At 41.5% G+C, this 24,801-nt stretch overlaps 4 protein-coding genes and 1 non-coding gene across 5 annotated transcripts; 3 read left to right on the top strand and 2 right to left on the bottom strand.

Annotated features, from left to right (window-relative positions):
* Positions 1–3,374: 3,374 nt before the first annotated feature.
* Positions 3,375–4,229, bottom strand: LOC106383107. Its single transcript, XM_048746657.1, has 2 exons — positions 4,064–4,229; positions 3,375–3,969 (listed from the first exon to the last, which is right to left on the bottom strand). The coding sequence occupies exons 1-2, from the start codon at positions 4,090–4,092 to the stop codon at positions 3,585–3,587; spliced, it is 414 nt and encodes a 137-aa protein (XP_048602614.1). The 5' UTR covers positions 4,093–4,229; the 3' UTR covers positions 3,375–3,584.
* A 120-nt stretch (positions 4,230–4,349) lies between these two features.
* LOC125582134 (probable LRR receptor-like serine/threonine-protein kinase At5g59680) lies at positions 4,350–6,391 on the top strand. The gene is made up of 5 exons (XM_048748657.1): positions 4,350–5,657; positions 5,744–5,815; positions 5,903–5,974; positions 6,045–6,113; positions 6,202–6,391. Exons 1-5 carry the CDS (start codon positions 5,506–5,508, stop codon positions 6,389–6,391), a joined length of 555 nt encoding a protein of 184 aa, XP_048604614.1. The 5' UTR covers positions 4,350–5,505.
* Positions 6,392–6,824: 433 nt separating this feature from the next.
* LOC125581358 (receptor-like protein kinase At5g59670) lies at positions 6,825–8,674 on the top strand. The gene is made up of 2 exons (XM_048746656.1): positions 6,825–7,379; positions 7,476–8,674. The coding sequence occupies exons 1-2, from the start codon at positions 7,225–7,227 to the stop codon at positions 7,864–7,866; spliced, it is 546 nt and encodes a 181-aa protein (XP_048602613.1). The 5' UTR covers positions 6,825–7,224; the 3' UTR covers positions 7,867–8,674.
* A 5,473-nt stretch (positions 8,675–14,147) lies between these two features.
* Positions 14,148–17,096, bottom strand: LOC125581355. The gene is made up of 2 exons (XM_048746653.1): positions 16,861–17,096; positions 14,148–16,367 (listed from the first exon to the last, which is right to left on the bottom strand). The coding sequence occupies exon 2, from the start codon at positions 16,362–16,364 to the stop codon at positions 14,877–14,879; it is 1,488 nt and encodes a 495-aa protein (XP_048602610.1). The 5' UTR covers positions 16,365–16,367; positions 16,861–17,096; the 3' UTR covers positions 14,148–14,876.
* A 5,202-nt stretch (positions 17,097–22,298) lies between these two features.
* LOC125582711 lies at positions 22,299–22,405 on the top strand. Its single transcript, XR_007320167.1, has one exon. It is a non-coding gene; the product is annotated as a small nucleolar RNA R71 (small nucleolar RNA).
* The last annotated feature ends 2,396 nt before the right edge of the window (positions 22,406–24,801 follow it).

Here is a 24,801-nt window from a genome sequence, read left to right as displayed (position 1 = left end):
ATGGTCCCTTGGGCCGGTTTGGCTGATCTTGGCCGAGATCTATGGGATGGAGGCCGGTTCTGGGAAATCTGATTGGACCATTCTCTTAGTTATGATTTATCATGAATTGTCATGAATTTTAATTGATTTTTGGAGCAGGTTTGCTTGCGGTCGAAATTGCACCTGAGGGCATATTGGGGTCAGATCCTTGTGTTAGGATATCAGATCCTTGTGTTAGGATATCTGATCATATGTTTGTGTGTTGGAACATATTGTCACTTATGATATTGATCATAAGGAATTGCTGGTTATCAACCTTGGTGTTGGTAAGGCAGGCCGTGTGTGATCTGATCATGGGCAAGGATGGACGACCTGATCCTTGGATGATGGATCAAGGTGTCTGATCTGATTGATCAAAGGATGCACCGGTGGTAAGAGCAACACTAATCAGGTTCAGTGGGACATGGTTCCACGACTGATTAGGAAGTATGAAGACTCATCAGTTCTGAGTCATGTGGGGTGGTTGGTTGATTGACTCGGGATCTGATGGGCATTGTTAGTCCATGAGCTGGACTTGGTATCATAAGTTGATAAGGCAAAAAGGATGTGGGACAGTGCATGAGCCGGTAAGGGCCAGATGCATGTCCTTAGCTGTTTGAAGACTTCTCAAGGGTTACTTATGTCTGTGGGGATGGTTGGCTGAATGACTAAGTACCCAAGGGGAAAGTTTATGCAGGTATAAGGGAGTTGGACGAGTGGACGGGGAGCTGGGCAAAGCTACCTCACAGCTCGATCAGCTGGAACGGAGCAGCAAACCTCAAGTGAAGTGGTTCAGCTCAACTAGCTGGGTGAGCTAGCTAAGACAGCTAAGTCAGCTGGGACAATGAGCTAACAAGCTCCGGGAATGTGGCAAAGGTATGATCTGTCAATGTTGCATAGATCTAGATAGAATGGCTTAGGGGAACGGAACCTCTGATTGTATGACTTGGTCTAGGTTCAGGATCGACCTTGGAGCAAGCTGGCAGTTGTGTTTACTGACCAGTAGCTGAGGTGATCTGACCAGACAAGTGTTAGATTGGTTTTAGAACAATGGTTAAGTAGATACTATTCTGCTGCGTATGTGTTGTATTGATCTAAGCTAGGAAAGACTATGGTAGTCTTGAGCTAAGATCTGAGTTAGCCCTCGCCTATGGGCGATATTTTTAAATAAAGGGCAAAATTTTTAGAGGTTCGGTCAGTGTATAGACCGAGCGACGTAAGGCATCGACCGCGGCCTAGTCGGCCGGGATCGGGTCTTACAGGTGAAACATAATGTCGAACAGTGATGGTGGAAAGAACCTCTCCAACTGGCACATTGTTTCCACAATCTCAGCTTCTAGTATCAATAGCTTCTCTGGATCAATAACTCGTTGGCAAAGTCTGTTGAAGTAGTTGCAGATACGATTTACAGCTATCCGAGGTCCTTTTCGTAATAAACCTCTCAATGCCACAGGAAAAAGGTTCTGCAAAAGAAAATGATGGTCAAGTGACTTCATGATGCCGATATTGGGAGGATCGAGAATGGATTCATCCCATCAGTAGGAAGACCTAGTCTAAGGTTTCTTGCTTCATCAGAAAATTCCGGCCACTTATCGTTTACCTGAACCCAAGTCAAAGAATCCACAGGATTCCGCATAGATCCATCTTCAGTTGCATTGTTGAAGTGCCAACACAAATCCTCAGCCAACCGTTTTGATCTAAACATCCTTTTGAATATGTCTTTTACAGGAAAATATCTAAGCACCTTACATGGAACTCCTTTCTTCTCCTCACCAGTGTGCTTATCCCTTTCCCATCTTGATTCACTACATCTTGGACAGCAAACTAACTCCGCATATTGTTTCCTATAAAGTATACAATCGTTTTTGCAGGAGTGGATGACATCATAACCAAAACCAAACACTTTTAAGAACTTCTTCATCTCATCCATAGACTTAGGTAGAACATTATCCCGAGGTAGCATGTCATGAACTAATGTCAGTAGCTGGTCGAAATAGCTCTCTGACATCCCACTCTTGACCTTTATCCGGTAAAGTCGCATGATCGCAGCAACCTTGGTGTATTTATGACATGTCGGGTATAGTGGAGTTTTGATGTTAGGAGTTTTCAAGGCTCCTAAGACAAATGTTGTAGTATAAATGATTGTCGAACCAGTTCTGAGAGATATGAAAGCACCGAGAATGCAAGTAATCACTTAATCTAAGTGCAACCAATGGTTTTTAAAAGGGTTTTTAAACTATAACTAACTAAAAGGAATAACTAAATGATACTTTCTTAACTATGAGAAAAGAGAACTCATGGATATAGGGATTAGACCTCGGGTGATCAAGCTTCGAACTAAGGATGGCAAACGATCCTTCAAACTATCAACCTTAAGCTTAGACACAATCCTAAACAAACTCTATGTCTAGATGAATGTTCATTTACTAACACAATTCAAACATCAAATGTCTTTGGTTAAATAATATGAAAGCAATCATAACTAGCAAGTCCAATGGCTATCTTAGCACCTCTAACAACAAATGTCTTTGGCAAAGTATGCTAAAAGCTTAGAAGAGTTGTCTCGGGCATTTCCTCGAACACCTTTCGGGTGAGAAATGCCTAAGGATCAACAACTGAGTGGCCAACTCAGAAGATGCATTATGTTCACTCTGTTAGCAAGGAAATATGAATGATCTACACTAAAACATCCTAGCTCTAACCTAATCACCCTTAATCTCCCTAACCCATGAATTCAAAGGGTGATTACTCACTAATCTCCATGATTCCTCTTAAACCCATGTTGGATTTCAGATTAATCATGTAGAGAAACACAGAAAATAGATATAAGAACACATAATTTCAATAACAAAACTGATCAATTGACTCAAGAGATGACTTTCCAAAGGTTTTTGGTGGTTTTTCTTAAGAACAAAGATGATCTGCCTCCTGGTGGCTTACAGAGTATTAAAACATAGGTTTAGAAAATAAAAACGTGCATAATGAAATGACCAAAAGGCCCTTGAGAAATCATAAGTTCGAGCAGAAATAAGACGCGCAGCGACCTCCGCTCGTCGCTCCGACAAGTCGCTCCATGCTTCGGGAGCGACCTCGCTGTGTCGCTGCGAGAGGTCGCTCCAGACTCGTTCTCGCGTCTCCGAGTGATGAAAACGCGAGCGACTCCTCCCTGTCGCTCCGTGAAGTCGCTCCATGCTTCGGGAGCGACCTCGCTGTGTCGCTGCGAGAGGTCGCTCCGGACTCGTTCTCGCGTCTCCGGGTGATCAAAACGCGAGCGACTCTTCCCTGTCGCTCTGGTAAGGTCGCTCTGATAGGGAGATCAGAGCGACTTGATGGTGTCGCTCCGGACTGGTCGCTCCGGTAAGGTGCTCGCCCAATGATCACTTTAAACACTTCTTTTGAACTCCAATTGCACCCAAATGTCTCCAAGAACTCCATGTGGCACTCCAATACCTGATAAGGACTCATGTATGCAAAATGCAACCTAAACATGGCTAAATCCTAATCTATATGATCAAAATGCACATGGGTGAATGGATAAAACAATAGAAATATGGAAGATATCAAGTTTATGCATCATCTAACTTCTTCCTAAACTCGTCCTCTTCTGGCCTGTCAATACTGTCAAAATCCTCTGCATTCTGCTTCTCAGATGGTTGATTGCCATCGCTCGCCATGAAAGCTGTCCTGATCAACTCATAAGCCTCATTTTCAGACGTCTGAACATCAGCTATCTTATCAGGCCTTATATCCCCGTGTTTACTCCAATATTTACATCTCTTGTACTTCTGATCCATCCTTCTAATCACGAGATGCTCAAAAACTGTCTCACTTGCTTGATGGCAGACATTGCGACAATCAACGCAAGGGCAGAACATTTCAACTGGATCACCCAATCGTCTTGGTGAATAAGAAACAAACTCACTAGCACCTTGCTCATACTCGAGACTATTCCTGTCAGATGTTAGCAAATGATAAATAAAAATTCAGAATCACAATTTCATGAATGAAATCAATAAAGATGTGCAAAACACAGTTAAATTAATACCTTGGTAACCAGACCCAAGCTTTATCCATGGCACAACAGCTCCGACCAAATGTATATAAAAAAACTAACTATTATGCCTCAAGAACACACAAAGAAATCTTATAGAAGAATCAGTATAAATCGGATTGATTTTACCTGAGAAAAATGTCTTATCTTTTGTTTAAACGAGCTGCAAAATAAAATCAATGGTATAAAATCAATTGAAACAAAATCAAAAGCTATAGCCAAAACCAGAAAAATACACGACAAGTACCTTTCTCGGAAAATCTGAATCAAAAGCTCCCTGCAAAAGAGTAAAGGACCGAATCAATTGGACATGCAACCCTAAATAGAAATAAACGATTTGTTTATCAGAAACAAAAAAAACATATCTAACATCGACTGTACCTATGATTCAGACTCGAACAATTCTTGTGTGTTTAGAGCTTCTGGAAAACCATATTGACGAGATTGAAATAGGAGCAGAATCTAGATAGAGATGAGATTTATGTGTTATAGATGAGATTATTGTGTTAGAGTGAGAATCGTAGAGAATCGTGAAAATGTTCGAGACGAAGAGATAGAGGAGATAGAGGAACAGAAAAAATAATAATTAAAAATTGGTAAGCCCGGGCAAATGAAAACTTTTCCGCCTAAATTATACGTAGCGCTTCCACCTAAAGTGCTATGTAAACTGCCTATTAAAATTCTTAAAAATTCGGCCCAACCAAAGATAGCGTTTACAATTTTATAAACGCTATCTAAACCCAATTACGTATCAACCATAGCATAAACAAAAAAACCGCTATCCTACTACGCTATAAAAACCCTCTTTTCTTGTAGTGATTTGTTAAATAACATTTTTACATGAATAGCAGACATAATCAGTTTCTAAAATACCATTGTTTCCAGGTACTCTAGCGATACCTATGATCGCATTTGGAGACCGTACTTTAAGATGGAATGGACCAACATTTCCACCACTCTAGACGTGGATATTGCCAACAAATATGATCCACCGAAAGATGCGCAAAAAAATGTTGCCACGCCAGCTAATGCCAGTGCGCCATTGACGATTGAATGGAGTTCAGAAAATCCTGATGCACAGTATTACCTGTACTCACACTTTTCTGAGATCCAAGACTTGCAGGCAAATGAAACCAGGGAATTCAACATGAATTGGAATGGAAAACTTTACTATGCCTCTCTAACTCCATTAAAGTTAGGAACAACTACTGTCTCTAGCCACTCACCGACAACTTGCAATGGAGGGAAATGCAGTGTTCAGCTGATACGAACCAACCGATCAACTCTTCCACCTCTACTCAATGCTTATGAAGTCTACACAGTCATTCAGTTTCCGCAGTCCGAAACCGATGAAAGTGACGGTGTGGGACTTTCTTTTTCCAGTTCTATGCTTTCTTATTATACAATAGAGAACTCAAGACATTAAAACCTTTCTGATGTCAGTGAGTGCCATAAGAAGCATTGCGGCCAGCTATGCGTTAAGTAGAATCAACTGGCAAGGTGATCCATGCTTCCCTCAGCTGCTTAGGTGGGACGGTTTAAACTGCACAGACGCGGATATGTCCATTCCACCAAGAATCACTTCTTTGTAAGTCAGAAAGTTTAGTAGTATACACACTCTTAACGTTCTGCTAGTAATTAACACTTTGAATGCGATTTTGAACATTTCACTAGAAACTTGTCTTCAAGTGGTTTAACTGGAACCATAGCAGCTGCCATTCAAAGTCTTACACAACTAGAAAAACTGTAAGTAAGACGAGACGTTGGTATTATATGGATGCATGGGAATTTTTGATAAACCTTCATGTCTTTATTATCTGTTGCCAACATTAGGGACTTGTCCAATAATAACTTGACTGGAGGAGTGCCGGAGTTTCTAGGCAACATGAAATCGTTGTTGGTCATGTAAGTTTCTCTCAATATATTTTCTAATATATTTCGATATTCAACTTAGATCATAGTCTCCTTTTGACAGAAAATTAAGCGGGAACAATCTTAATGGTTCACTCCCTCAAGCCTTACAGAGGAACGGACTAGACCTATCGTAAGATAACAAAACTTTCCACATAGCTTCTGAAAGTTATCAGTCATTATTTATAATCATTTGATGCATTTGATGTCCTTAACAACAGTGTCAAAGGAAACCCAAGGCTTCGTGTCTCCGATTCAAGTAGAAAACCACTTAAGAAGAAAGTTTTTGTATCAATTGTCGCATCAGTTGCTTCTGCAGCCATTGCCATTGCTCTATTGCTTCTTTTCCTTTTACACATAAAGAAAAGATCAAAAGCTGTAGAAGGTCTTTTCATGATAGACATCAAATAAGAAAACTTATAATCTTCTGAATGTCATTTTTCCTTTACATTAGAAGAAGAGATACAGATTAACAAACATATAGTAACGTTCTTATTCTGATGAACAGATCTACCCCGGCCACAAAGTACGCCAACGGTGAATGATACATTTGCAAATAAGAACAGCAGGAGGTTCACATATTCAGAGGTCCTCAAAATGACAACTAACTTCAAAAAGAGTTTTAGGTAAAGGAGGGTTCGGCATGGTGTATCACGGTTCTATAAACGGCTCTCAACAAGTGGCTGTTAAACTACTCTCTCAGTCTTCAACTCAAGGCTATAAAGAATTCAAAGCAGAGGTATTCATGTTTCTGCATCTTCCTAACTAAACGAATATTATCTGTTTTTAGCATCGGTTACGAATGTAAATATTTTATTGAAATGAATATTAACTCAGGTTGATCTTCTTCAAAGAGTTCACCATACAAATTTGGTGACCCTCGTCGGGTATTGCTATGAAGGAGATCACTTGGCCCTCATCTATGAGTTTATATTCTGCCTAATGGAGACTTGAAACAACATTTGTCAGGTAATATTTTCTAGTTATTTCACGAAGAGCATTAACTTTTGAAACTTAGAATACTCTAGCTAGTAGATATGATAATCTAATATACAGGAAAAGGAGGTAGACCTATCATCAACTGGAGAATTCGACTACAGATAGCGTTGGAGGCAGCGTTAGGTTGGTACTAAGTTATAAACCTTAAGATAAGATATTGATTCAATTAGGTTTACAACAAATCAATACATGCATGGTTCCGCTGCATAGGACTGGAGTACTTGCATATTGGATGCACGCCACCAATGGTTCATAGAGATGTCAAAACAGCAAACATATTGTTGGATGAGAATTTCAAGACCAAACTCGCTGATTTTGGCCTCTCAAGATCTTTCCAAGGTGGATGCGAATCTCAGGATTCAACAGTGATTGCTGGTACTTGTGGATACCTTGATCCTGAGTAAGTTTCTTTTACTATTTTAAAATACAAACACACGTTTGATCTTGATTTTTCTTCAATGGTTAAATAGTATATACCATGTTTTTGTTTTTGCAGATATTGCCGTACAAGTCGGTTGGCTGAGAAGAGTGATGTCTATAGTTACGGGGTCGTGTTATTGGAGATGATCACAAACCAACCTGTGATTTCTGAAAAGTGTCACATAGCAGAATCGGTTGGCTCTAAGCATAAGAGAGGTGATATAACTGAGATCATGGATCCAAACCTTGGCGGGTCTTATGACTCTAACTCTGCGTGGAGAGCTGTTGAGCTGGCAATGTCATGCGCTGATCCTTTTTCCTCAAAACGACCAACCATGTCTCAGGTTATTAGCGAACTAAAAGAGTGTATTGTGTGTGAAAACTCGAGGATGAATAACAATGGAGGCCTAGAATCTCAACAAATGAGCATTGTCTTGGATACTTCGGTGGGTCCTGGAGCAAGATAGTTTTGATGTTGTCTGGTAGTTCTCGTAGATGAAATCTGGACCTCAATGTCACATTATGTGATTATTCTCCAGCTATCTGACTTTGTTATGAAGGCTCTCCAACGTCATATATGCTGTCATCTTTGGTTGAAGACCTATCTTGCTTAACTTATTTATGTTTTGTATGTTATGCTTGTTGCCAAAGAGGATGAATCAAAGTAAGTTTGTGTTAAAAATAAAAAGTCTACCTGTTGTACTAATATGGAATTAACAAATCAATTAGTCGTTTGACTTTGATAAAATTATAAATTTATATCATTTTCGTAGTTGGTGATTTCTGAGTACATATCAATTTGTTTTAAGAGTACTGCTTGCGAGTTACCTAAACTCAAGTTCCTGAGAGAATTTGAACTTCTAAGTATGAGTTGTGATTACAGTTGTTAATAAATCGTGTTTACCCTCTGAAACTTGTTTCTTCTTATATATTTTTGTTTGATTTATAGCCCTTTAGAAGTGTAAAGATATCGTGTGTGAGTATGACCCAAGAAACTACTGTTGCACATAATAGGATACTGTCCAACATCAACTTCTCTAAAAAAAAATAACTAAAGAAACAGAAAATTACCGTAATCGCTTCTCCTTCTTATATCTTTAACGAATTAATATGTGACTAGTTAAACAAATAAAGTAGATTCCTGTTGGACTAGTCTTTGATCAAACATTTACTTCCGTGACGTGCTTTTGTCTCTGGTCCATATTTTCCATGAATACGTTGATGATGGTGATGTTGGGCCACTCTTGTCCTTTAATTCCATTTAGGGATAGTCATAAAATCCGGAACCCGAAATCCAAACCGAATCCGAACCGAAAGACCTGATCCGTTATTCGACTCGAAATGTAAAAATATCCGAACGGATCTTGTAGGGTGGTACAAAAAATATCTGAACCCGAAATGTTATTAACCGAACCCAAACGAGTAATCCGAAAAATCTGAAATTAATAGTCAAAATAAATATATTGAAATATATATAAGTATTTCAATTATTAAATTTAATATTTTTGGTAATATGATATATAATAATAAATATTAAATTTTTAATAAATGATTTAAATACACAATTAGTTATAAATAAGTATTTTATAATTTGCTCATTGAAATAAAAAATATACTATTTATAAGGCAATACATATTTGTTGATATGCCTTGAATCTGGATGTTAATACATCATACCGACTCGGTTGCATCAAGAGCGTTGCATCAAGTTATTATGGATGTTACATCTTATCGTGGGCTTAAGCCCATGAGTCCGTTTAGTCTAGGGTTTTAGATGCAAGATGTTACTATATATATCTTGTATTCGAAGTAACCCTGAACTTGCACTCTGTAAACTCAATATCGCCTCCAATAATAAGATCTCTCTTTGCCCGTGGACGTAGCCAAGTTGGTGAACCACGTTAAATCTCTGTGTCGTTGTTACATCGTTTTTATTCATCTGTTTCCGCATCTGTTTCTTCTCACAATTGTTACAACAAACTGGTATCAGAGCTTCGGGATGTGATCTAGTGAGAAGATGTCTGGAATAAGAGCGAAGATCGACAAGTTTGATGGGAGAAATAGCTTCAGTCTTTGGCAGATTATGATGCAGGCGTTGTTGAAGCAACAAGGCATCTTGGGACCATTGTCAGAGAAGAAATCTGAAGCAGCTGATTTGGAGACTCTAGAAGAGAAGGCGTTCTCAACAATTTTGTTGTGTCTAGCAGACGAGATCATCATCGAAGTGTCGAATGAGAAAACTGCTGCTAGTTTGTGGCAGAAGTTGGAGATCTTGTAAATGACAAAATCTCTAACGAACAAGCTACTTCTGAAGCAACGCCTCTTTGCCTTGCGTATGCAAGAAGGTATTGAGCTTCACGACCATCTTGACAAGTTAAATTCGATATTACTAGAGCTGCGTAACATCGATGTTAAGGTGGAGGATGAAGACGCTGCCCTAATCATGTTGGTATCTTTGCCGAACTCTTTCGAGAACTTTGTGCAATCGTTCATTGTTGGCAAAGATACAGTGAGACTGGAAGAAGTTAGGCCAGCACTTCACAGTCGGGAATTACGCCATAAGGCATCCAGCTCGGGGACAGAAAATCAAGCTTCGGGATTGTTTGTCAGTGGTGTGAAGGGACATGGGAACAAAAGGAAGTCGAAAGACAGAAAATCGTTTCCAAGAGGTCCTAAGCCAACTGATACTTGCAACTATTGCAAAGAGAAGGGACATTGGAAGTCAGACTGTCCCAAGAAGAAGAATGAGCAACAGTCTGGATCTGCTACAGTAGCTGAGGATGAAGCCAAGTCTGATAGTGACATCGCTCTTGTTGTGAACGGACACACACACTCTTCTGATGTGTGGGTTCTGGATACAGGAGCATCCTACCATATGACACCGAGGAGAGAGTGGTTTTCGAAGTACACAGAGGTACTTGACGGCAAGATTAAGATGGCAAATGATTTTGTCTGCAAGATTGCTGGGATCGGCTCAATCAAGCTCAGGACACATGATGGTAGATTCTGCACATTGAACGAGGTTAGGCATGTTCCATCAATGACGAAGAATTTGATATCCATGAGTCTTCTGGACAGTAGAGGGTTCAAATATTCGGGTGGTGATGGAGTTCTGAATGTATGCAAGGGTTCTGATGTGATTCTGAAGGGTTTCATGAACGGTACTCTATATTTGCTGAAGGGTACTATCGTTACAGGTTCAGCAAATGTTGCATCACCAGAGATCTCAGAGGAAGATATGACTAAGTTGTGGCATATGAGGCTTGGACATATGGGTGAACGTGGGATGCAACTTCTGTCGAAGCAAGGTCTTCTCTGTGGTCACAAGACCAATAGTCTAGAGTTCTGTGAGCGCTGCGTATTTGGGAAGTTGCATCGAAAGAGCTTTCGCAAGGCAATTCATAGAACAAAAGGCACACTCGATTACATCTATTCAGACTGTTGGGGTCCATCCAGAGTAGAGTCACTGAAAGGTCACAGATATTTTGTGTCTATGATTGATGATTATTCGAGGAAGACTTGGATAATTTTTATGAAGCACAAAAGTGAAGCATTCAGTAGCTTCAAGGAGTGGAAAATATTGGTGGAGAATCAAACAGAGAAGAAGGTGAAGCGACTTCGTACTGATAATGGTCTGGAATTCTGCTCAGCAGAGTTCAATCAGTTTTGTAAGGATGCGGGGATTGCAAGGCATCTTACAGTCAGAGAAACACCACAACAAAATGGTGTAGCAGAACGAATGAACCAGACATTGCTAGAGAGAGCAAGGTGCATGCTCTCGAATGCTGGTCTGGAGAAGCGGTTTTGGGCTGAAGCAGTCAACACGGCTTGTTACTTGATAAATCTCGGCCCCCCCACACAGGCATCGAGTGCAGGATACCTTCTGAAGTGTGGTCAGGTAGATATTCTGATTATTCACTTCTAAGAGTGTTCGGTTGCACTGTTTACTATCATGTAAGTGAAGGTAAACTAGAGCCGAGAGCAAGGAAGGAAGTTTTTATGGGCTACGGCGATGGAGTCAAGGGATACAGGGTCTGGTCTCCATCAGAAAACCGAGTGATTCTAAGCAGGAATGTTGTTTTCGATGAAGCATCTATGGTTAGAAGCTCATGGTCCAGTTCTGAAGCAGAGAAAGGTAGCACTGATAAACAGGTGGAGCTGCAAGATGATCATGACGTGATCAATGTGCAGGAACACACAGAAAATCAAGAGGAGCGTGTAGAAGAAGTTCAGTTGGAGTCTACGGAGACTCAACCGCCTGATGCTACGAAGCGTAGCATCGCGAAGGATCGACCAAGAAGGGTTGATGTCAGGCCACCAGAGAGATATCGTTTTGATGATATGGTGGGTTATGCACTTCAAGTTGCAGAGGAAGTGGATACGTATGAACCATCCACTTACATGGAAGCTGTTTCTTGTCCCGAGTATGAGAAATGGCATGCAGCAATGGGAGACGAAATGGAGTCTCATGAGAAGAATCATACATGGGATTTGGTCACATTACCACCAGGGAGAAGAGTTGTTACATGCAAGTGGATCTACAAGATTAAGGATGGAGCATCGCCGACAGAAGGAGTTAAGTATAAATCTCGAGTTGTTGCAAGAGGTTTTAGTCAGAGAGAGGGAGTAGACTACAATGAGATATTTTCACCAGTGGTCAGACATACTTCCATCAGAGTGTTGCTAGCGCTGGTAGCACGTCAGGACTTGGAGCTTGAGCAACTGATGTGTCGAGTTTTAACCCGATTATCTAACTGCAAGTGCACAGTAAAGTACGCAGTAGTAATGCGGGATCGAATCCACAGGGACCGATGATCACACGTAGAGTTGCAGACAAGTTAATAGCTACAGCGAACGAAGATATATTTTTGATGTTTTTTTTTATTTAATTTTCTTTAGTGTCACAAAACATAAACAAGCTGTAAAAAGATGATTTAAACGATTTGAAAACTATTTTAAAACAAACGTTGGGCATTGGGAATTCTCAGGGATTTCTTTTTAATCAAGATACAATTAATGGCAGACACAGGGATATATTAAGAACCGTCTAGAACTCAAACACGATATTAGAATTAACCTACTTCCGTAGCGCTAATTCTCTATGTTATAGAAATCTCCACACTAACTTCCGCTGAGTTTCAATTTCTAAACAAGCATTAAGAACAGGTTCAATATGTTCACAAAGCGCAATAACATCAACTTCCGAGGGTTAAGGACACTTTGCTCATCTAAAGTATTTTCGGAAGTTCAAACAATCACTTTCGGTGCATCAAACAATCTGATATCATGAACTAAGTGATCAATTCAGTTCAAGCAGTAAGAAATCCATTAGATGAAGAACCAAAACGTAATCCCTTAGTCTACACACGTTTTATGAATCAAAACATCAAGAAATCCCCTATGAGAACCCCTAAACCCAACTAGATGACTACTCACACATAACTAAGCAAGAACAACACGATTTTGATGAAGAAAACATGATAAGATTGTATTAAAACAGAGTAAAGGTTCAGAAGATCTTCTCCAAATGGTTTTGAGATGAACTCCTTTACAAATCTTCACAAATCACACAAAACAAGTTACAAAACTCTCAAATCTCTCTCAAGAACTTGTAAATCTCCTTCTTGGTCGTCTCTGGTCTTTTCTGAGTCCCAAAAGTCGAGAGTTCTTTCGTCCATTATTGAGGGGAGTGGGTAAAAAGGAGTGAAAAGCTCGTTGGTGCGTGTGGAGCCCGTAGAGCGTGGGATCGGTCGATCCACATGGACCGAATCGGTCGATCTAGTGCATGAAACCGTAGCGACAAGTTCTGGTCGCTACGCATGTCGCTACAATTCACGGCTTTTCTTCTTAGCTCTGGATCGGTCGATCCACAGACAATGGATCGGTCGATCTATGTCCTGTGCGATCAATACTTCTCATTCGGTCCATTGTTCGGTCCATCTTGCTTCTGAATAAATCCCGAATGCGTTCTTTTCTTGCAAGCTATCTAGTAACCTGCATATTACACTTAAGAACACCAAAACGCATCAAATAGACCAAAACATTAATTAAAACCGACCATTTAATTGCTCCAAAACGAGTTTAAAACCGTTAAAAACACGGAATATCAACTCCCCCAGACTTGAATCTTTGCTTGTCCTCAAGTAAAGAGGATTAAAATTTGGGAGCTCACTAACCCTCAGTAGACCTTACCTTGTGATTTCGCTAACCACTTAAATCAGAGACTGTCAAGGCATTCATTCCAAATCCCCACCAAGACCGCGCAAACCTTTCCATATTTCAGACCTGCAAGTCTCAGTTTCAAGTAATCAACTCTTTACATTCATTAAAAAGGGCGTGACCTTTCCACCAAAGATATCTCCATCAGGTATAACGGGCTCGGTGTTTGGGAGGCTGTTTTAGTGTTTAATTAGGTGAGGCTCAAGTGTTTGTGGGTATCAGCGATAACAAAAAATGCAAAACATTATGCAAAATCGCTGGAGAAACCGAGTATATTGATAACCACGTTTTCGAACTGCTAAAGTCTCAAATGATCAAAACCCAACAAATCTCAAACTCTAACCCCAAATTTAAACAACGCATCATCTCTGGTACACAAAATAAAAATAAAATGTCTAAATCAAATCTACGATATAAACATGAACTCTTTTTTTTTTTTTTTTTTTTTTTTTTTTAGAATCGACCGATTACTTGCAAATGTTTTGTGGTAATCAATCGATTCATATCTGGATTTTTTTTTTTTTTTATATATATTTCAGAACGAAAACTTATACAAACCGAAATCGAATATATACACTGCGATGCAATCACACACTTACAACACCCAATTTTTCTATTTACACCTCTAGACACACAGGTCCGTGTCTAACCACCTAAATGTTCCGATCCTACCTTACCAGTCGGATGAACCATGTCTACCCTAATCTCTCCATTGTTTTTGCACATGTATGCACATATAATCAGTGTGTAAGAATGCATGGAGATGAAATAAAAGGGTAAGGTGTAGGTGTGGTACCAAACTATTGATGAGTCTGGCCATTCAGGATTATTAAAGAGTGGTAAAATGTGGTAAAGAAAATCCTGAATGTGTATATGGTGTACCGTTTCCTGATGTTGATTCCTGGTCAAAAGAAATTAAATTCATTAATGGTCAAAAATAGTTGAGTCGATTACAATTCACCGAGACTTGATAAAAGATTTAAGGAGAGGTTGTTTGGTCAAGTGGTTCCTCGGTTTGTCTGCGCTAACAGTCCTGAAAAATGGCCAATATGAAATGTAATGCACAACACACAAGGAAATAGTCTAATAATCATCACAGGGTCTGATAAAAATACGTAGAGAGTTTTTAAAACACAAGCAAATCCGATAAACTAAGAAAATAAAAGAAATAATAGCAATATGGTACATAAGTAGCATCCTCCCCCAGACTTACTTCACACCGTCTCGGTGTGAAAATAATTCCAAGAGAGATTACCGATCAGGCGTTGCGGTCAGTGCGCCTCTTCGAGCGCCTCTCCAATGCTCCATCATCATCAGAGTCCTCCGCTGCCTCAGGTCCAGCAGCGGTGTCGTGAGCGCCTGAATCGTCATCGCTATCTCCAGAAACAGCTGGCTGTGATGCGCATCCCTTCTTAATGTTGCAGATTCCCTTCCACATCTTCAGCAGTATGGAGTTGTTGGTTTGATGGCTCTTGATGGACCAAGCGTTGATCTCAGCAGCGGATGCAGTAGCGGGAGGTGCTGGTGGCAGCATATACGGAGTGAAATCCGTGGGGAAAAGACTTTCCTCATCTTCAGGCTCCTCCTCTATATCATCATGTGGTGCCTGCTGGTGTGTCGATGATGATGCGACTCCTTTCTTCTTCAGTGTCGCGGGTCTGGCGCAGAGAAATGCAGGCGGTGGTAGAAATATGAGAGCACCTGGATCAGTCAGCTCGGTGATGGCGGTATAGGGTAGTTTGACAAATTGCTCTCTCCCTTGTGGGTCATGGAACTGGTAGATATGAGGGGCTGACTTGTCGATGCTACCTCGCCAAGGGCCGGTGAGGTAGTGGCTGCTAATGAGTGCTCTCATGTCGAAAAAGTTCTGATGCATCCCCTTCTTATCCACCACTCTGTCCAAAGGTGGAAGAAACACTCCACATTGCCTTAAGATCCGTGTGATAACCGCTCCAAACCCACATCTCTTCGTGTCTGAAACTTTGAAGTACGCAAGCTTCTCCGCGATCACAGCTCCTATGTTTATGTCCTTCCCGCTAACATAGGTAATGTCTGCGCCCTGAGGCCATAGGTGTCCAGCCCCGATGAACAGAAGAGCTAGCTCATCTTTTGTCACTGCAGCGGGTTCTGTCTTTCCATAGATAACACTGCTGATCACTCTCACTGCATATCGCAGAACAGGGCTACGAATTCTAGCTTGCTTGGCCTCTCGAGAGATGAAGTTTCCTGAAGCGATGAATTTCCAGAAATCATTGTGTTCCGGGAAGTCAGGAACACAAGATTGACGTCCTTTCCCGAACCCAAAGACGTCGCACAGTTGAAAGATGGTCATGGAGTGGAACTGCCTGTTCACAATGAAGGAGAACATTGCCTTATCAGCTACCGGGTTGTCCTCGTCAGGATGGTAGAGGCGGGCTGATGCGAGGAACTGCCTGGTCAAATCAGCATAGCAATCACAGTGAAGATCGAAGATGTTCCCCAGGCCAATCTTCTCGAACAAGGCTTCAATATCCTCGGTTATCCCCAATGCATCTGTAGTGTCTCTGTGAGCGAAGCGCGACGGACATATTTCCACTCCCCTCATCTGCTCGTAGAAATCATCATCATGTATATCCCACTGCTGGGTTATCTCTCGATTCGCAGGATGAGACCTATCCGTCTTTCGGAAATTGCCCCTTGTGCTGAGCCTAGCAGTCTGTACCGAGGAACTCCCACGCTCACCCTGCTTCTTCTGTCTCTTAGGCATTATCTGCAAAATTAATTCATCAAAACCCAAGTAAGAGACAAATAGAAAAACACTCTTATAAAATCAATTCTGATCAATCCCCTAAACATGTAAAAATTTAGCACACATCTCTTCTCAAAACTCAAGATAACACATCACACTCCATTCCAATTTTCGTTTTTCAATTAAACTCCAAAATTAAAATTTTTATTTTTCAGTTCCAAATTCATAATTGCTTAAAGAAATCATGCTGCAAAGTGTTAATCATCATGAATATTCAAGCATTTCATTCAAACAATTAGAATTTCAGTTTTAATTTGAACTTTTATCAACATTATGACCATTGGAAATTATTTCTCTAAAATCTCAATTCAACCCACGAAATTGGCAATCAAGGTAACCCATGAGTATAATCATCACAAATAAACCATCCTAGATGCCATTCCATTTAGAATTCGGAGATTCCCCAACATCAAACCCTAGGGCGATTTTAGATTCCAAAATTAGAGAGTCATACCTGTGTCTTGATGAAAACTGATGGTAGAAACGGATAGAGCTTGAAAAACTAATGAGTTTAGCACCAAGAATTACAAAAATCGGATGAGAGATGATGGAAATCGAATTTGGTGTTCTTGAGAGGTTTGAGAGAGTTTGAGAGGAGAGGAAGATGAAATGATATGTGTTTTGATTGATATTTTCGCGAGTTGGGTGTTTTGTGGGTGTTTTCCGGTTTAAATTAAGTGAAATCAAACCGGGCAATACTTACCTTAGATCGACCGATCCTACGCGTATGGATCGACCGATCTTATCCTGAGATCGACCGTTCTGTTTCTTTAGGATCGATCGATCTCTGCCTGATCGTGATACATGCCTGAAAATCATCTAAAAACACAACCAAAAATCAATTCACACAAGAAAACATAATCACAAAAGAGAAAGAAAATCAAACCATGTGGGTTGCCTCCCACTCAGCGCTTGTTTAAAGTCGCGAGCCTGACTATTTTGTTGTCCTTAGGCGAGATCAGGTTCCGATAAAGGAATGTTGGTTCCTTCTTCGGGTTTTGCATCTGTGAAGTAAGGTTTTAGCCTCTGCCCATTGACTGTGAACTTCCTCCCATTCTCTTCCAAGACAACAGCTCCATAAGGTCTAACCTCTGTGATGGTGAAAGGTCCGGACCAACGAGACTTAAGCTTTCCAGGAAATAGCTTGAGTCTAGAGTTGAACAGAAGGACTTTGTCTCCAGCAGCGAAGTCTCTCGGGATTATCTTTCTGTCATGCCACGCCTTAGTTCTTTCCTTGTAGATTTTGGTGTTCTCATAGGCGTTCAACCGAATCTCGTCCAGCTCGTTCAACTGAACCATCCTCCTTTCTGCAGCGGTTTTAATGTCGAAGTTCATCAACTTCGTTGCCCAAAAACCACTGTACTCCAATTCCACAGGTAGGTGACAAGACTTTCCATAGACCAGATTAAAAGGAGTGGTGCCCAAGGGAGTCTTGTAGGCGGTTCTATACGCCCATAAGGCGTCATCAAGCTTCACAGCCCAGTCTTTCCTTGTTTTGCCTACAGCCTTCTCCAAAATCCCCTTGATTTCTCGGTTCGATATTTCAACCTGCCCACTTGTCTGAGGATGATAAGGTGTAGCTACCTTATGCTTTACTCCATGTTTCTTCAGCAGTTTATCGAACGTCTTGTTGATGAAGTGAGAGCCTCCATCACTAATAACCACTCTCGGGATCCCGAATCTTGGAAAAATGACTGTCTTGAACATTTTCTTGACAACACTAGAGTCATTTGTCTTGCTGGCTACTGCTTCCACCCACTTGGAGACATAATCAACCGCAACCAGGATGTACTCATTTCCATAAGAAGATGGGAAAGGGCCCATAAAATCAATTCCCCATACATCAAAAACTTCAACTTCAAGGATGAAATTTTGGGGCATCTCATTTCTCTTACTGATGTTGCCCTTCCGCTGACATGCATCACACTTTGAGACAAACTCATGGGCGTCTCTGAAAAGTGTAGGCCACCAGTAACCAGCCTGCAGGACCTTAGAAACCGTCTTGAATGTTGCAAAATGGCCTGCGTATTCTGAACTGTGGCAGTGGAAAAGAATCCCTTGCATCTCATTCTCCAGAACACATCTCCTGAATAAACCATCTGAGCATCTCTTGTAGAGGAAGGGATCATCCCAGTAGTAGTGGTTCACATCTCTCATGAACTTCTTCCTCTCATACCCCTTCAGGTTCGGTGGTTCAATTCCAGCACATAGGTAGTTTGCAAAGTCTGCAAACCATGGGAGATCATCCTGAATTTGTCTCATGACACAGCAATCAGCCTGATCCAAATACTCATCCTCCAGCAAGGTGATCACATAGACATTCTCCTCGGGTAATGTATCATCCAGTGGTGTTTCAGCTTCCACTCTCATTCGGGAAAGATGATCTGCCACTCCATTTTCTGCTCCTCTCTTGTCTCTGATCTCAATATCAAACTCCTGTAGCAGTAAGATCCACCTTAAGAGTCTCGGTTTAGCATCTTTTTTCGTCATCAGGTACTTCAAGGCTGCATGATCTGTGTGCACAATTACTTTCGAGCCCACCAAATAGGACCTGAACTTCTCGAAAGCATAAACTACTGCCAGCAACTCCTTCTCAGTGGTAGCATACTTGATTTGAGCATCATCAAGCGTTCGGCTGGCATAATAGATCACATGGAGTTTCTTGTCTTTTCTCTGCCCCAAAACAGCTCCAATCGCGTAATCACTTGCGTCACACATTATTTCAAATGGCAAGTCCCAATCTGGTGGCTGCACAATGGGAGCACTGACTAGAGACTTCTTGAGAATCTGAAACGCAGCGAGGCAGTCAGCATCAAAAACAAACTTCGCTTCTTTGCACAGCAGACGGGTGAGTGGCCTCGCTATCATAGAGAAGTCTTTGATAAACCTCCTGTAGAAACCGGCATGTCCCAGAAAACTCCGAATATCCCTCACTGTCCTAGGAGGCTGTAGGCTGGTCATAACTTCAATCTTTGCTTTGTCAACCTCGATACCCTGCTCTGATATCCTGTGACCCAAAACAATGCCATCTTTCACCATGAAATGGCACTTCTCCCAATTTAGCACCAAGTTCTTCTCCTCACATCTTTCCAGCACCTTGCACAGATTAGCAAGGCAGTCGGTAAATGAAGAACCGTAGACTGAGAAATCGTCCATAAAAACCTCCATAATGTCCTCAATAAGATCAGTAAAGATCGACATCATGCATCTCTGGAAAGTGGCAGGAGCATTGCACAATCCGAAGGGCATTCTCCTGTAGGCAAAAGTACCGTATGGACAGGTGAATGTTGTCTTCTCTTGGTCCTCTGGATGAATGGGTATCTGAAAGAACCCGGAGTAGCCATCGAGAAAACAGTAGTAGGGGTGGTTGGCTAGTCTTTCCAGCATCTGGTCAATGAAAGGAAGTGGGAAGTGGTCCTTCCTTGTGGCTGAGTTTAGCTTCCTGTAGTCAATGCACATCCTATGCCCTGTGACTGTTCTGGTAGGAATCAGCTCAGCCTTCTCATTTGTGATGACAGTGATGCCACCCTTCTTAGGAACCACATGAACCGGGCTCACCCAAGTGCTGTCTGAAATTGGGTAGATCACCCCTGCACTCAACAGCTTTAGAATCTCCTTTTTCACAACTTCCATCAGTTTGGGATTCAGTCTTCGCTGGTGCTCTATGGACGTCTTTGACTCATCCTCCAAGTGAATCTTGTGCATGCAAAGATCTGGAGAAATACCTGTAATATCATCCAAAGAGTACCCCAATGCTTTTCTATACTTTCGCAATTTTGAAAGAAGCAAAGCGGTCTCCACATTATTCAGGTTAGCACAAATAATAACAGGATATGTGGAATTCGGTCCCAAGAATGCATACCTCAGCCCAGCTGGGAGGGCTTTAAGTTCCACCTTTGGAGCATTCTCCTCACTCCAATCTGGTTGGGAGGATGACGGTTTGACGGTTTTATCGGTGCCTGAGTCTTCAAGGCTGACATAGGCGACATGCTTCTCAATCGGTGAGGCTGAATCCAAAATCTCAGAAAATCCAACCACTTCTTGGTTCATGAACCCGAACTCACTCTCCCTTTGGGTCAATGCGACTTGTAGAGGATCATCAGTGTGCAACTCTTCATCCATTTCCTCCACCAGTTCAGTCAATGTATCAACCCAGAAAGTCTGTCCATCAATAGTCGGATTTTTCAGCACCTTCTCCACATTGTATCTCATCGCCATGTCTCCTAGACGTAAGTCTATATGCCCATTCTGTACATCAATCATGGCTCCAGCAGTAGCTAAAAACGGTCTGCCCAAAATGAGAGGATCTTTAGGTTCCTCTTCCAGCTCCAGAACTACAAAATCGGTAAGCACATATCCCTTTCCAACACCAACAGGGATGTTTTCTAGTACACCGACTGGTCTTCGCACTGATCGGTCAGCAAGGACCAAGGAGATCCTTGTAGGTTTGTAGTTCGTCATGCCTAGCCTCTCAGAGACAGAGAAAGGCATTAGGCTCACTCCTGAACCCAGATCGCAGAGACTCCTCTCAAAGGTAAGTGATCCAATGCGGCATGGTAGAACAAATGCTCCGGGATCTTCACGCTTTTTAGGCATGACATTTTGTAGAACTGCGCTACATTCCTCATTGAGCATCAACACACCACGCTCTAGGCTCATCTTATCGGTAAGAATCTCCTTCATGTACCTTTTAAGAGAAGGTACCATCTTCACCGCTTCAACGAATGGCAATCTCACATGTAACTCCCCAACAAGGTTCTTTAGCTTCTCGTACTCACGTTCTTTGATCTTCTGCCTTGGTCTGGATGGGTATGGAGCCTTAGGAACATAAGCAGGAGGCGCCACATACACCTCTTCAGGTTCAGAGGAATTTGGCTTCGTTGACACGGGATCGGTCGATCCACATGGACCGGATCGGTCGATCCACATGGACCGGATCGGTCGATCTGTTCCTGAGATCGGTCGATCTTTTTCTTATTCGATCCCTCAATCGTTTTTCCACTCCTAAGTGTTACAGCATTCACAAACTCCTTGGGATTCGTCTCTGACTTCTCTGGTAGAAATCCAGGTGCTGTTCTGCTGCTGGAGGCGGTTTGAGCAACTTGCTTTTCCAAAACTTTCAAATGGGTGTTCAAAGCTTCAAACTTCCCATTAAGCTCTCCATACATGTTATCCACCTTGGTGTTTATCTCTGCAGTGCTATTCTTCTGACCTTCTAGCACCATTTGCAGCATCTTCTTAATTTCGTTATCCTGAGAAGACTGTGACGAAGAGGCATTCCCTTGATTCTGGTAGTTGTTGTACTGCTGCCTTTGCTGAAATCCTGAGTTGCCCGAGTTGTTCCCCTGATATTGATTTCTGTTCTGATATCCTTGGTTGAACACACTCTGGTTCTGATTCTGGTTCTGCCTGTTTCCTGCCTGAGGGTAGGACTGATGTTGTGGATTCTCCACATTGTTGCTCCGGTAAGACAGATTATTTTGCTGATTTTGACTCCATCCAAGGTTCTGATTGTAGCCTCTGTTGTAGTTTCCTTGACCACCAATGTAGTTCACATCAGCTTGCATATCATCTGAATCATCACCAACAGTTTCTTGTGAGGAACGATAGCCTTGCTCCTCCACAAATTTCACAGATTTCTGATCTCTCTTGAGAAGCATCTCAATCTTGGCATTCAGCTCATCTATCTTCTTGGATTCATAACCAACACCCTTCTGGCTGGTGTCAAACCTTGACTTGCGGTTTGCTTTGCTGGATGACAGGTTGTTCAGCAAGGTGTAAGCTTCTTCAACAGTCTTGGTCATGAAATCACCATTACTTGCTGTGTCCATGGCATCTTGACTCTCTTCATGAACTCCATTATAGAAAATGTTCAGCAAGCTCACATCAGTGTAACCATGGTGAGGGCAGTCCTGTGTGTACTCCTTGAAACGCTCCCAAGCCTCATGAAAGCTTTCTGAATCAAGCTGCTGAAAGCTTCCAATTCTGCTTCTCAGATATGTGGACCTTGACTTGGTGAAGAAATGCTGTAGAAAAGCAGCTCTTGTCTCTTCCCATGTAGTAAGAGATCCTGGAGGGATGGACTTTAACCATCTGATAGCTTTATCAGCTAAGGAAAACGGGAACAACCTGCATTTCAAAGCGCCTTGAGGAACTCCATTATGTCTGCTGGTGTCACAGACTCGCTCAAAATGCTCCAAGTGATACATCGGGTCCTCAGACGGGTTTCCATGAAACGGATTTTTCTCCACCAAATTAATGAGACCAGTCTTGATCTCAAAGTCTCTTCTCTCAATGGGAGGTGGGCGAATCCCAGAACGATCGGCATAGAATGCATCTGGTGTATCATAATGTGCAAGCGTCATCCTAGGCATGCCATAGTCTCCAGCCTGTTGTCTTGCAGCTACACCAGCCTGCTGATTATCACCAGCATTGTTGCCTTCTCGTTCATCTACAGGAATTGGATTTTGCGGGTTGTCCTGAAACTGGTCTTCTTGGTGTTCAGCCATTTCAACCTCTTCAGCGGACTCAAGTCTTTTCTTTTTCACTTGTCTCTCTAGGCGGCCGAGCTCTAACTCCAAAGGTATTAAATTCGATGATCCTTTGCTTCTAGTATGAAATCCGCTCATTCACCTGAAAACACAAACAGAAAGAGAAAGACAGAAACATTAGACAAAATAAAAATGCTATAGTCTTAAACTGATCATTAACTCTAGGGTGACCAAATGGTCCCCGGCAACGGCGCCAAAAACTTGATGTGTCGAGTTTTAACCCGATTATCTAACTGCAAGTGCACAGTAAAGTACGCAGTAGTAATGCGGGATCGAATCCACAGGGACCGATGATCACACGTAGAGTTGCAGACAAGTTAATAGCTACAGCGAACGAAGATATATTTTTGATGTTTTTTTATTTAATTTTCTTTAGTGTCACAAAACATAAACAAGCTGTAAAAAGATGATTTAAACGATTTGAAAACTATTTTAAAACAAACGTTGGGCATTGGGAATTCTCAGGGATTTCTTTTTAATCAAGATACAATTAATGGCAGACACAGGGATATATTAAGAACCGTCTAGAACTCAAACACGATATTAGAATTAACCTACTTCCGTAGCGCTAATTCTCTATGTTATAGAAATCTCCACACTAACTTCCGCTGAGTTTCAATTTCTAAACAAGCATTAAGAACAGGTTCAATATGTTCACAAAGCGCAATAACATCAACTTCCGAGGGTTAAGGACACTTTGCTCATCTAAAGTATTTTCGGAAGTTCAAACAATCACTTTCGGTGCATCAAACAATCTGATATCATGAACTAAGTGATCAATTCAGTTCAAGCAGTAAGAAATCCATTAGATGAAGAACCAAAACGTAATCCCTTAGTCTACACACGTTTTATGAATCAAAACATCAAGAAATCCCCTATGAGAACCCCTAAACCCAACTAGATGACTACTCACACATAACTAAGCAAGAACAACACGATTTTGATGAAGAAAACATGATAAGATTGTATTAAAACAGAGTAAAGGTTCAGAAGATCTTCTCCAAATGGTTTTGAGATGAACTCCTTTACAAATCTTCACAAATCACACAAAACAAGTTACAAAACTCTCAAATCTATCTCAAGAACTTGTAAATCTCCTTCTTGGTCGTCTCTGGTCTTTTCTGAGTCCCAAAAGTCGAGAGTTCTTTCGTCCATTATTGAGGGGAGTGGGTAAAAAGGAGTGAAAAGCTCGTTGGTGCGTGTGGAGCCCGTAGAGCGTGGGATCGGTCGATCCACATGGACCGGATCGGTCGATCTAGTGCATGAAACCGTAGCGACAAGTTCTGGTCGCTACGCATGTCGTTACAATTCACGGCTTTTCTTCTTAGCTCTGGATCGGTCGATCCACAGACAATGGATCGGTCGATCTATGTCCTGTGCGATCAATACTTCTCATTCGGTCCATTGTTCGGTCCATCTTGCTTCTGAATAAATCCCGAATGCGTTCTTTTCTTGCAAGCTATCTAGTAACCTGCATATTACACTTAAGAACACCAAAACGCATCAAATAGACCAAAACATTAATTAAAACCGACCATTTAATTGCTCCAAAACGAGTTTAAAACCGTTAAAAACACGGAATATCAGCAACTCAATGTGAAGACTGCGTTTCTTCATGGAGAGCTTGAGGAGGAGATATACATGACTCAGCTGGATGGTTTCCGAGTTCCTGGAAAAGAAGACTATGTGTGTAAGCTTCGGAAGTCCCTTTATGGACTTAAGCAGTCTCCCAGACAATGGTACAAGAGATTCGACAGCTATATGATCAAGTTGGGCTACATCAAAAGTCCTTATGATTGTTGTGTCTACATGAAAAAATTGAAAGATGACACATTCATCTATTT

The sequence above is a fragment of the Brassica napus genome, chromosome C2 (genome assembly GCF_020379485.1).
Source record: "Brassica napus cultivar Da-Ae chromosome C2, Da-Ae, whole genome shotgun sequence".
NCBI lineage: Eukaryota > Viridiplantae > Streptophyta > Magnoliopsida > Brassicales > Brassicaceae > Brassica > Brassica napus.
The sequence above is the reverse complement of the archived record's forward strand: the minus strand, read 5'-3'. Positions and strand labels throughout refer to the sequence as shown.